The sequence below is a fragment of the Phocoena phocoena genome, chromosome 3 (genome assembly GCF_963924675.1).
Source record: "Phocoena phocoena chromosome 3, mPhoPho1.1, whole genome shotgun sequence".
NCBI classification, from domain to species: domain Eukaryota; kingdom Metazoa; phylum Chordata; class Mammalia; order Artiodactyla; family Phocoenidae; genus Phocoena; species Phocoena phocoena.
Genome location: NC_089221.1, coordinates 63,985,515 through 63,998,246, shown reverse-complemented (window position 1 = coordinate 63,998,246; position 12,732 = coordinate 63,985,515). Strand labels below are relative to the sequence as shown.

Genomic DNA, 12,732 nt, shown 5'->3' with positions numbered 1-12,732 from the left:
CCTTATTTTATGGTAACATCTACTTATAGAAGTCACATGTCACTAATGATGAACTGATTATAGGTATTTTTAGAAGAACAAAAGCTTCCCCTTTTAAAGTGCTCTCTGATGATGGAAGCAAAGTGGCAGAGGTGCCAGGATCAAAAGCTTTGCTTTTCTGAAACCATTTTATTCCCAAGAATTTATGAAATGGAATATTTATTTGAACTTTTTTAAAGAATAAATATCATCTTTCAGATGAAAATTCCAGATATTGATCTCTTCCTAAAGTTAAGTTACATTTTCCTCCATGGAAACAATATACTGTGTTAAATCATAATTCATATGCACAAAATGTAGCATGCCTTGAGTGCAGGAGCAAGATGTATGTGTTTCTTGGGCGCACAACCATTGGGAATTGTTCCTGTCATTCCTCAGACCAGGTTCAAAGTCAGGAAGTGGGAGTGGAGTGGGCCTCCATTAACATCCATCTGTTCAAAGCAGAAGTGAAAGTGATGGCATCGGACTTGAGTGGACCACAAAAGAAGCAATGCTCTTGGATCCCAGAGGACCTTTTTATGAGGAAAACTTTTTATTGTTTATTTGCATCTCATTGATCTCTTCTCTCCTTGGGAGAGAGGATGAGAATGAGCAGAGAAGGTAGTGCTGTGTCTTGCAGTTTATTTGGTTGAAATGAGTCTGCTAATTCCTGCCTCTCCACTAGCCCCTCCGCCCCCAGGCTAGCGCATTTGCTGCAGGAGGGCAGGGATTGTTGTGTGTTTCCCCGAGTCCCCAGTGCTTAGAACAGGGCCTGGCGCATGGCACACCTTCGGTAAATATTTGCTAAATCAATCTGTAAAGATTATTCATATATATTGAATATTTTTCTATTTGCTTAAAATGGTCCTTTTTTCCCCCAGGAAAAATAAATACTGTTTTTGTTTTTTTTTTTACCACCCCTGTAAGCCAGATTTTATAACATTTTACCTCTCTAGGCATGGGGAGAGTGGCAGGAAGAATTTTTTTTAATCACACTGATAACTACTCTGTGCTGAATTTCCAAACAGAAAACCTTGCTCTGCCAAAGGCTGATTATCACAGAAAATAGTGATGACCTTTGCTTTTCATGCCTTTGCGTTTTGTTGCCATTTCTGGCTTCTTTCATTGCTTTTGATCCCTTCTAAGTGAGACTAGTCAAAGGGAGGGGAAAGATAAAAATGAAATCTGAAAATTATTGGCATTTGAGGGAGGAGAAGCGGAAACCAATAGTGAAAAACAAGATAATAGGATCAAAAAAATGACTTTTATCTTTTTTAACCTATAAACTTCTCTTTGCATAAAATGATCTCATGCAACATGGGAAAAAAACATCAGCCATCAAACAGGTTTTGGAATAAAGTGGGTTGTTAGAATAGACAACTTTTATTTAAGCAGGACTGTAGGTTAGAGTGAGCCTTTCACTGGAGCCTCCGCCAGGAGACTCTGCCCTCCTTCTATGCGATATAACACGTTAATAGGCCTTGCTGACCTTTTTTGTTTATCTCTTAGCTTGACATCGACGACCAGATCAAGTTCGGATGCTCTGCAGGGGCGGTACGCAGCTCCTGACCTGGAAGTAAGCTCATTTCCTTTTCTGGCCCTGCTTCATCTCGGAAGACCCATTTTTCAGAAGGCTTTTTATGTGTTTATTTGCATCCTTAGTGGTCTGTATTCCACGATCCCATTTTTCTCCTCAGGAAGGAATACAGTTTTCGTCCAGGAAAAGAAATGTCCTGAATATACTACAGGATTAAAATAAATCCTTGATCTTCCTCCAACAAATTTGGCCTCTGGTGTGGCATTCGGCCGCCCCACTCCCACCAGAGGCCTGGGTAGCTCGTTGGGCTGCCCTTTGCTCGTTTCCTCTGTTGTAACAGAATGTGTGCGGGTTGTCTTAACTTCTAGCCAATCCCCCTCGTCTTTACCTGTCTGCGCTCTCCGTACACGGCACGGCCATGATGTCATAGGGTAGCTGTGGGAAGGAGAGGGGAGGAACGCGCCTGCGCTCTATACCGCCCTGCTGGGCACTGTCTGTACGTGAGTTTGTTAACTGCAGCAGCGCCAGCAGGCGGGCCATCCCATGGGGCGAAGAATGGTGAACAGTCGGCGTCCGAAGAACCAGGCTGGTCAGCATTTGCCTGTCAGTCAGCAGAATGTCATTTTCTTTCTTGTGCAAACGTCTTTTTTCTGGGGCCCTCAGTGGAACATCCACCAAGGTCACAAAAGGTCTGATCAGATGGAGGCAGCCAGGAAGAGACTCAGCCCTGACCCCAAGAATGGAACGAACAGGAGGTTCCGATGATGGCTAAGATTAGCTGTGTTCTAAGTGCTACATCTGTGACTTCATTTAATCTCCAAAGAAACCCAAGGAGGGTTTTATCTCCATTTCACAGAAGGGGGAAAAGTTAAGTCCTTGAAACTTTTGATTTGCCAGCATGTAAACCGTGCCCTCCGGTTCCAGAGTCTGTGCTGTGTTCCTAACCACCACTGCCCGAGATTCAGCTGCTCTCTTCTGATTCTGCCTGGCGTCCAGCCCCAGCTGCATGGAGGAAGAGCCCTGGCGTCTGTCCAGATATGCGCACTTTGTTCTGCAGTGGGTCTCTGGGGATGGTCCTCCCTGCACCTGACCTGGAGATAGTGGACCATTATGAGGGGTTGTCAGTCTGCCAGTATCATTCACCAGCTCTTTCTGTCTCTTGAAGAAGGAGAAAACTGTGCTGAGTTTGAATGGGTTACTGCCTATTCTCCAGAAGAGAATGGCCTCTAGAAGGCAAGTGGTCGTTCACACCGCTGACTGGGTCACCCCCCTGCTGAGGTTGGACCGCTCTGGCTTCAATATCCCCATTGTGTACACAGTTAAAGTGCAAAGAACAGCAAGTCTCCGAGTTAGATTTAAGAGAGGATGTTTTTCTTCGCATTCCAAGGAAAGAGCCCCAGCGTTTCCCTCTGAACTGGAGAGCACACAGGATGGAAGTTGGTTTGCTAACTCCTTGCCTCACATTTCACAAGATATGCCTTTGAAAGAGAGAGTTAGTCATTTCTTGTAACTTAAGCTTCAAAAGAACTGGGACCCCAGCATACCATGTCTTAGCCCCATTGAATGAATTAGTGAATCTTAGACTGTATCACTTGATCCAAGATTCTGTCAGAGCCAATCCCTCTATGACAAGTTTCCTTGATGCACGAAGGAAAAAGGGCTTGGCTTTGAGATGTAGAAATGGGACGAAGGCTCAAGCTCCTACGTCCTTGCCCCTGGCTCTCTGTTCTTTGTCGTGAAACTGTTGTTAGCCGGAAGGTGCTGAGGACCCAGAACTTCGCAGACTGTCTTGGCGTGTGTAGCATTTCTTATTCTGTTTACCAGAGTACTTCTGGAATCATGGAGTAATTTTTCGTAACCTGATTTTTTTAAAAAAATCGTTTATTGTTTTGAGTAGGTCAGAAACATGGCATGACATTTGGAAGGAACCAAGGACTGTTAAAGGAAAGCATCCCATCCATCGCTGTCTCCAGCACCCCTGCCCCCATGAGGCAGCCAGCTCAGAGCCCGATTTTAATAGGAAATGTGGGCAGGCCTCCTGGCCCCAGATCCCTTAGTTGTTTTACCCTTTCTGAGTCTGTCAGCCCCACCATCTCCTACATACCACGTGCTGCCTATTGGGGTTCACTGCGTTCCTCTCCCAGGTCTGTCACCTAATTTTGTGACTTCAGGCCAGTTATTCAGCCCACAGGACCCCAGTTTCCTCACGTGTAAACAGGATAATGATCCCAGCCCCAGGCGCTGAAGAGGATTTCATCAAGTAGCAAGTAGAGCAAAGCACCAGGAGTGAGCTCCATGAGTGTGGCGACCTTGTCTCATTCACTTTGTGTTCCAGGTTGAGTTTTCCAGAAGCAGCCACCGAGGCAGAGCCTGATATGCAGATGTTTATTAGGGATCAACACATGTGGAAGGAGGGAAGGGGGCAGCATGGGGCAGAGGGTGAGGTCGAAGGGCACTGCAGGCTGGACAGAGCCACTGTTCACCCCCCGGGCACTCGGAGCAGATACACGACCCATCAGAGCTGTCCCCCAGGGGTCAGTGGCTGCGCCTTTACAGCCCTGCTGTGAGCGGTCATTCTGTGTGGGTTGCCCAGGATAGGCTCCCTTGAGGGTGGGGCAACCCACAGCTGGGGCAAGGCCTGGAGCTGCCTTCTAGAGCCTCGCAGTAGCTGAGCAAGCACTAAGGGAGCACCTTGGAACAGGATCTGGGTGGCTTACCTCCATGTCCTTATTTCCTGTCACTAGCGCCCAGAGCGTCTTGGAAGAACACACGTAATCAGAACCTTTCGAAGGAGTGAAGCATGCAGTTCGGGGCTTGGGATATAGTTCAGGTGGAGAAGGTTTGGCACATAGGTGGCCTTTAGTTCTTAACCAATGTGGAGACAGAAAAGCAGAAAGCAAGCCGCCTGACTGTTGGTTTTGCCCTCGCAGGTAGCCCGGTGTTGTTTTTGCTTCGGCTCTGGTGGAGAGGGTAAGTAGACAGCTTTCCTTCTGTGCTCCGTGTGGCCCTGCAGACCTGTAGCTCTAGTCTGTAGGCATTTGGGATTCAGGCACAAATAACTTGAGTGGTAAGAGGAAATTCTTATTCCAGAGCTGGTTTATTGTTATGTGTTATACTTTACACATTCTTCCCAAAGGGTTGCCGGGATTCGTTTGTGTTGATATTCTGGCAAGCGAAGAACAGTCTATATTTTGGGTCATGTTTATATAAGTTACATTACCCAGTGAGATTTCAAGGAGCAGGAGGTGCATTTTTTAAAGGAATGATAATTTAGAAATTTTATTTCGTTCAGCTTACTTTTCTTCTTGAATTAGAGCATCCCAGGGGCTTGAGAGCTCTTGCTCTGCCCTCTCATTTTCTTCTGAGCTTATAATACGTTTTGTGTGTTTAAGGGCTCTCTTCTGTTAAAGTAAACATGACCGACATTAGGTAACTCATCCTGTTATAGAAGGTTTTGGGGTGAGGTGGGCGTTTGGGGCTTATGGCATAGATGAAATTGCCTGAGGGTACAAATGATTTTTGACAGCTTTTCTACTCAACAGCCCCTGGGATGGAAACTAGCGAGTGTGGCTTTGCGGAAATGGTAAACATGCGTGTGTTCACTCACTGGGCTTGTGCTCGCTTTGTGGTTCACAGACACAGAAGAGCAGCAGAATGTGAAAGAGGGCCCGAGGGTCATTTATGATGAGAAGAGAAGCACTGTCTACAGCTATGCCTATTTCCACTTCGTATTCTTCTTGGCTTCCCTCTATGTGATGATGACCGTCACCAACTGGTTCAAGTGAGTGCCCCCGTTGTCTTAGATGTTTTAGAAGTTGTTAAAAAAAAGTCTTTTAAAAACATCCTATTCTTTTTTTTTTTTACATCTTTATTGGAGTATAATTGCTTTACAATGGTGTGTTAGTTTCTGCTTTATAACAAAGTGAATCAGTTATACATATACATATGTTCCCATATCTCTTCCCTCTTGCTTCTCCCTCCCTCCCACCCTCCCTACCACCCCTCTAGGTGGTCACAAAGCACCGAGCTGATCTCCCTGTGCTATGCGGCTGCTTCCCACTAGCTATCTATTTTACGTTTGGTAGTGTATATATGTCCATGCCACTCTCTCACTTCGTCCCAGCTTACCCTTCCCCCTCCCCGTATCCTCAAGTCCATTCTCTAGTAGGTTTGTGTCTTTATTCCTGTCTTACCCCTAGGTTCTTCTTGACATTTTTTTTTTCTTAAATTCCATATATATGTGTTAGCACATGGTATTTGTCTTTCTCTTTCTGACTTACTTCACTCTGTATGACAGACTCTGGGTCCATCCACCTCATTACAAATAGCTCAATTTCGTTTCTTTTTATGGCTGAGTAATATTCCATTGTATATATGTGCCACATCTTCTTTATGCATTCATCTGATGATGGACACTTAGGTTGTTTCCATCTCCTGGCTATTGTAAATAGAGCTGAAATGAACATTTTGGTACATGACTCTTTTTGAATTATGGTTTTTTCAGGGTATATGCCCAGTAGTGGGATTGCTGGGTCATATGGTAGTTCTATTTGTAGTTTTTTAAGGAACCTCCATCCTGTTCTCCATAGTGGCTGTACCAATTCACATTCCCACCAGCAGTGCAAGAGTGTTCCCTTTTCTCCACACCCTCTCCAGCATTTATTGTTTGTAGATTTTTTGATGATGGCCATTCTGACTGGTGTGAGATGATATCTCATTGTAGTTTTGATTTGCATTTCCCTAATGATTAATGATGTTGAGCATTCTTTCATGTGTTTGTTGTCAGTCTGTGTATCTTCTTTGGAGAAATGTCTCTTTAGGTCTTCTTCCCATTTTTGGATTGGGTTGTTTGTTAAAAACATCCTATTCTTTACGGCCCAAAGATCAGATCTCTTGGAGTCAACTAACTTCTTCTCCAAGTGCTGCTGTACTCATCTTCACAGAAACAGTCCACGTTCCTGACAGTCTGTCAGCATGCTTTTTTTTTTGTTTTTTTGGTTTTTTGGTTTTTTGGTTTTTTGCGGTACACGGGCCTCTCACAGTTGTGGCCTCTCCCATTGCGGAGCACAGGCTCCGGACGCGCAGGCTCAGCGGCCATGGCTCACGGGCCCAGCCGCTCTGCGGCATGTGGGATCTTTCCAGACCGGGGCACAAACCCGTGTCCCCCACATCGGCAGGCGGACTCTCAACCACTGCGCTACCAGGGAAGCTCTAGCCTATATAATTTTTAAAACATAAATGTGATTACACATATTCTCCCCTTGCGGGTTGTTTTTTAACTTACGTGATGGACAATACATGATGGGCCTGACTTTCACTGTCACTACATGGAGGTTCTTTTTGATTCCTTTTGGAGATTTCTTTGACCAATCCAAAGTTTCTGTTGCATCGTAATTTGTTGTGCCTGAGGATATACCTAAGATAGACATTAGAATAACTTAGGATAGACATTAAGACTCATTGTACAACAAACATGTGAGTGGCTCCTTCACGCCACACTGCTGTGGGTGGTAGGGACTATATTCTAATAGGGGAGATGGACGGTGATCCACATCAAATACAGCGTGTCAAACAGTGATGACTACTGGGGAGAAAAATGAAGAAGAGGAATGAGGAGTACCCAGTGGGGTCAGGGATGCTGGGGGCAGCGGTTTCAAATAGAGTGATGGGGATGGCTTCCCTGAGGAGATTCTTCCCCAACATCCTGAGGGAGAAGAGGGTGTTAGAGGCTCTAATGCTTCCCAGTGATACCTGGAGAATTCCTAGAAAATTTTGGCTTCGGAAGTTTAAGAAAGGATGGAGGGAGAAAGTAACATGTCAAGGATGTGGAGAAACTAGAACCCCCTCTCACTCCTGGTAGGTAAAATGGTGCAGCCACTTTGGAAAATAGTTCCTCAAAAATGTTGAACACAGAGTTATTATATGATGCAGCAATTCCACTCCTAATTATATAACCAAGAGAAAAAAACCCCACATATGTCCACGTAAAAACTTGTACACAAATGTTCATAATAGCATCATTCATAATAGCCGAAAAGTGGAAACAACCAAATGTCCATCAGCTGACACATGGGTAAACAAAAGGTGCTATATCCACGCAATGGAATATTCCTCAGCAACAGAAAGGAATAAAGTACAGTTACATACTACAACATGGATACACCCTGAAAACAGTATGCTGAGTGAAAAAGCCAGTCCCAAGAGGCCACGTGATTCCATGTATGGTGACATGTCCAGAATAGGCAAAGCCATATGGACAGAAAGTGGATAAATGCATGGCAGGGGCTGGCAGGAGGAGGGAAATGAGAGGGCAGCTGAAGGGTGCAGGGTTTCTTTCTGGGGGGATGAGAATGTTCTAAAATTGATTGTGGTGATGGTTACACAAGTCTATGAATATAATAAAAATCGTGTACTTTAAGTGGGTGTGAATTACACCTGAATTGAGTTGCCAGGGAAAAAAGAAAGGCTGGAGGTGGTGGAAGCAGGGAGAGACAAGACTTGGTGGAAGAGACCTTCTCAACCACCTGTTCTCTCCCTGCACTGATCACAACTGGGTCTCTTGTTTCCGCAGCTATGAAAGTGCCAACATTGAAACCTTCTTCAGCGGGAGCTGGTCCATCTTCTGGGTCAAGATGGCTTCCTGCTGGATATGTGTGCTGTTATACCTGGGAACGCTGGTCGCTCCCCTCTGTCGACCCTCTCCGCACTTCTCCGTGTGAGGATCTGAGCAATCTCCTAGGTTCTGCAGGCTGGAAGTGACGTCCTTTGAACAAACGTACCAGGAGTCTGAGCAGTGACTGGTACTTTGTGACAAGCTGGCATTCCCCCTGGCTGGCTTGAGTGGGTCTAAAAAAACTTACAGGGGGAAAAAAAAATCACCTGCTTATCTCTTTTAATTCTGAAATTTGAAAAGAAGCTACCAGTTTGTCCCCCGAAAATTGAAATTTTCACCCGAGTGGATCCTGAGTGATATATTTTGTATGTGTCTTACCCCTAAAAACTGGGATAGTAGTTAGGCAAGTATTTTCCTTCTGCATGTTTTTACCAAAACAGAGTTTGGGACATGACATTTTATCACAGGGAGAAAAGCTTACCTTGTGTGGCCTATTATTCCTATCCTTGAAATAGAAAGACGTGACAGAATCTGGGGCCCTAAGCTCCTGACAGAACGTAGACCCCTCTCCCACACCTCGGCCTGCGGGACCCCTCCTCCTGGTTCCCTGCTATTTATTGGCTACAAGAGGAAGCATCTCCTTTTAACTCCACCCTTGTGCTGTTTCCTCCCAGCCCCCAAACGTTTCCCTTTGAAGTTGTGATGCTGGGAATCACAAACTTCACTCTGTCCTTGCCCTTCCCAGAGCTCCCCTCACCCTTTCTGGGTTCAACATCTTTGTTATAATGTGAAAAAGCACAATTTGCCATCACCACCCATGGGATCCCCCACCAGATTATCACTACCTGATCTGAGTTACTGCAATACTATGACTCTTACACGTGGTGTTACTCACATGATTAGAGAACAATATTCGTGTTGTTTTCTTTGCTATAGTTCTTTCTTGTTTGTGGATTGATATTCATGATACTTTAGGACCTTACCTGGGAAGTTGCTTCTTGACTGAAGCCTGCTGCGCCCCTCTTTCCATTACTAAAGTCAGCCAGTTTTCTCTTCCACTTGAGGCCTTCGAAATTGTAAAAGCAAAAGGACTTTTGTTTTCCAGACCTGTAATGTGACCACACCATTAATGTCCATTATGATTTTGGGGGTGGATTTGCTGAGGTGAGGACCACAGGCAACACCTCAAACAGGGCTGACCAGGTAAGGCCTCCAGTTATACAAGTTGTACAAGTGACCAAATATACTTAGAAGAAAGGGTGGGTGCGGGAGAGGTATTTAACTAAGCCATAAGCAAAAGCCGCAGAAATTTCCAAAATACATACTTTTAAGGTGATACTGAAGAAAGATTTGACTCTAGGCAGCTGCCCAAGAAGACGTCTATTTTCAGTGCTGATACTCTGAGCCAGGGAAGAGTTTACGCAGTGGAGAGTCCATCAGAGACCCTGATGGAGGACGGTGGGCACCCTCCTCTTAGTATTTCATGCAGGATGGAAAGAATCCTCTCCGCACGCGGGCAGAGAGGGTCTGAGGATGAAAAGATTTGGCCTGTACTTTTTGTGCCCTGCTGTATGCATTGGGTCCCACCTAAGCTGGCCTCCAATGTGCCAAATGCCGGCCTGGGAAATTAGTCCAGTTCTTCATTTCCACTCACTGCTTTGCCCTCCTTTCAAGAAAACTGGGGGGCGGGGCCCAAACAATGGATAAATTCCTCCAGGAACTTATTTACAGTGTTGGAGGTTCGCTCATTGTGTGTGTGTGTGTGAGAGCCTTGTTTTGTAAACTTTATCAAGTTGTTTTCAGACCAGGAGCTCTTCGAGCTCGGTGGTCCAGAGATCTTCTGTAGGCACAAAATGAATGGCCGCTATGCGTGGGAGTGTGAGCTCTGTGGGTCGGACAGGTTGTGTGTGTCGCAGCATCCTGGCAGAGGCCACCGCAGCGGCCGGTGCAGTGACACGGGCTCTGGGTAAGCCGAAAGGAGAGGCAGCTCAGGAGCCGGGGTGCCGTCAGTGACTGGTTTCGTTGTGTCTTCTCCCTGCTGGGGTCTAGTGGGGTCTGGCATCCTGCCGTGTGACTTTAGAACTGGCCCTTCTGGCAGGTCAAGGTCAAGCCGACTGGGCCCTGTGTTCCTTAGCGGGCCTTCGTTGGGCCCTTCCTGTGCCGAAGGAAGCTCAGGGAGACACAGGGGAAAGGACATTGCCAGTGGCCAGGCCCTCGGAGTTTCCTTCCTTAGCTGCTCAAATTCTCCTACAGCCAACCCCCATTTTCCAGCTGCCTGAGACTAATAATGTTCCCTTCTGAAGGTTGGTCTGACACAAGAAGGAGAGTTACAGTCACTCTGATTTTTATTCTCAACTGAAAATTTAAGCAAGCTTATCTGAATGATCAAGGGATGTAGGTGTTCTCTGAGGACAGAGGGCATATAAATAAGTTGACTTTAATTATTAATTGTAATAAACAATACTCAGGTGATAAGTCAACATTCATGGGTTTAGAAAAACCTACATTTTTGTGCTATTGTGTTTTAAGAAACTGGAAACATTGTGCCAATTGCTCTGAGTTGCTCTTAAGGATGATGTTCATTTGATAAATTCACTGATAATCTTTTTAAAATAATAGACTTCTGCTTCCTACAACTTTTTATACATGATTTAAAAAGTGCATTCCCAGAAGCTGCTGGTCAGACTCCTTTAGTGATGAAAGCCGAAGATACTTTAAAACTGTGTATGCTTTCTCTGTGCCGTTCATCCGATGAGGAAATTTTTTCCCCTCTCATTTTCACGAGTACAGACACTTAAGTAGGGGAAGGGATTCTTCTGGGAGTGTTGCAGTGTATGTCTAGATGTGTCACCTGACTGAAGACCAGAGACGTTTTTATCAAAGGCTTTTGGAAACCCTACTTTGTCCTCACTGGGTTGAATTTTTTAATACTGGTTAGTTGGTTTTGTCTTTGTTCTCACAGTTTCTTGGGAAATGGCTTGAAAGAATTGTTCCAGAGGTCTTTGGAGCTCCTTTGTAGAGTAGATGGGCCATGTGCGTGTGGACTGATGGAGGGTGGGGTTATTGGGGATTTGGGGTTCTGGTGCCCATCAGAATGGCTAACAGAGGGGCTCCCACACCCCATTGTTTATTTCCAGTTGCTCAGCGGTGCCTTCATTATGGGTGACCTCTGTGCAGTGCTAATTCCCCCCAAATTGTCACCTTCTGCCTTTTTAAGATTATGTGCTTAATTTTGGCCAGAAATTTACTACCATTGGTGCTTCCTGTTACCCTGCAAAGGGAATTCCAGAGCCTGTGTGCATTTAAGCTGCCTAGGCCTTTTTTCTCCTTTGACTGCCTTTCTAATGAGCATCTCATCGTGGTATGTATTCGTGTCCTACACTTCTTGGAAGTGAAAGGCGGTTTTAGTTATAACTAAGAAGGTTGTGACCTTGGGCCAAGACCCCATGTGTCCAGAGAGCACGCTGGGCCCTCCTTAATCAGGTGCAGTGCCAATGCCCCTGGATTCATGGCATTCTCTATAGGGTATTCTCCTTAATTTACTAAATCCCTTTGGCCTTGTTCTTAACTGTGTTTCCTGCCATCTTTAATATATTTGTAAAGCCTCAGACATTTTAATCCAGTTTTGCATTTTAGGCAGAAATGCATTCTGTAATGTTAGACCTGCTTCACAGGACACAGATCTTTTGAATTGATGCTAGCCATTCTAAAGACCTCTCGCTCTTTTTTCTTTTTTTCACCCTTCCTCAGTAAATCATTTGCAGAGGTGTTCATTTTGAAAGGAGGAAATATTTGGCTTTTTACCAAAGAGGTGTTCTTTTTTTAAAAGCAAAATCCTTTCAGCAAAAACTTACTTGGGGAAGGGTGGATTAAGAATGCATTTGTCCACATCCACTTCTATAGATGTTTAATCATATTTATGTGAGTAAAATGTTGGAAGAATTCTTTTTTTTTTTTTTTTAGAATTCTTTAAGGTAATCCTTTGTGGTGAAGGATCCTGGGAAATTCTCTCAGGTAAAGAAAGCTTGTAGCAGATGGGTAATATATGTCTTGAGAGCTATTTATAAGAAATTTAAGGATTGTTTTGTTTTCCTTTATTAAAGATTTAAGGTTTTTTTACTTTGCAAAAAAAAACTACAAAAGTTTTATAGTCGTAACTTTGTTACTTTTTTTTTTAACTTTTCTGAAATAATTAGATGTAGCCAAATTATGTGGTTATGTTTTGCTATGTTAGAATTTGAAAATGTAATATGTGTGGTAAATCTACTGTTTGAAATTTATAATGCTCTCAGATATGGTTGGAGTTTTGGTAACTTTTAAAATAGTTATTGTTTTTCCTTTAAGTCACAAAGGCAACTATGGATTTATGTTTGTTATCTTGGATACTAATTTTTCTATGAAGCAGCTGAAGTTGACCAGTCTTTTCCTAGGTAGAAAACTCAAAACTTGTTAACTTTAATAAAATTGAAAACTGTTGGTTTTTTCTCCCTTCTGTTGAATGCATTTGTAATTAAAGTCTTCCAGGTACTGTTTTCCAAAGATGTCTTCAGGTGTTAATTTGCTC

General features: G+C 44.3%; 1 protein-coding gene across 1 annotated transcript in view; it reads left to right on the top strand.

Annotated features, from left to right (window-relative positions):
* Positions 1-8,274, top strand: part of SERINC5 (serine incorporator 5) — an 83,275-nt gene extending 75,001 nt beyond the window's left edge. Inside the window, exons 12-15 of the mRNA XM_065873665.1 lie at positions 1,528-1,594; positions 4,486-4,525; positions 5,192-5,336; positions 8,127-8,274. Coding sequence (XP_065729737.1) covers positions 1,528-1,594; positions 4,486-4,525; positions 5,192-5,336; positions 8,127-8,274 — 400 coding nt within the window. The remainder of the gene's footprint in view (positions 1-1,527; positions 1,595-4,485; positions 4,526-5,191; positions 5,337-8,126) is intronic.
* The last annotated feature ends 4,458 nt before the right edge of the window (positions 8,275-12,732 follow it).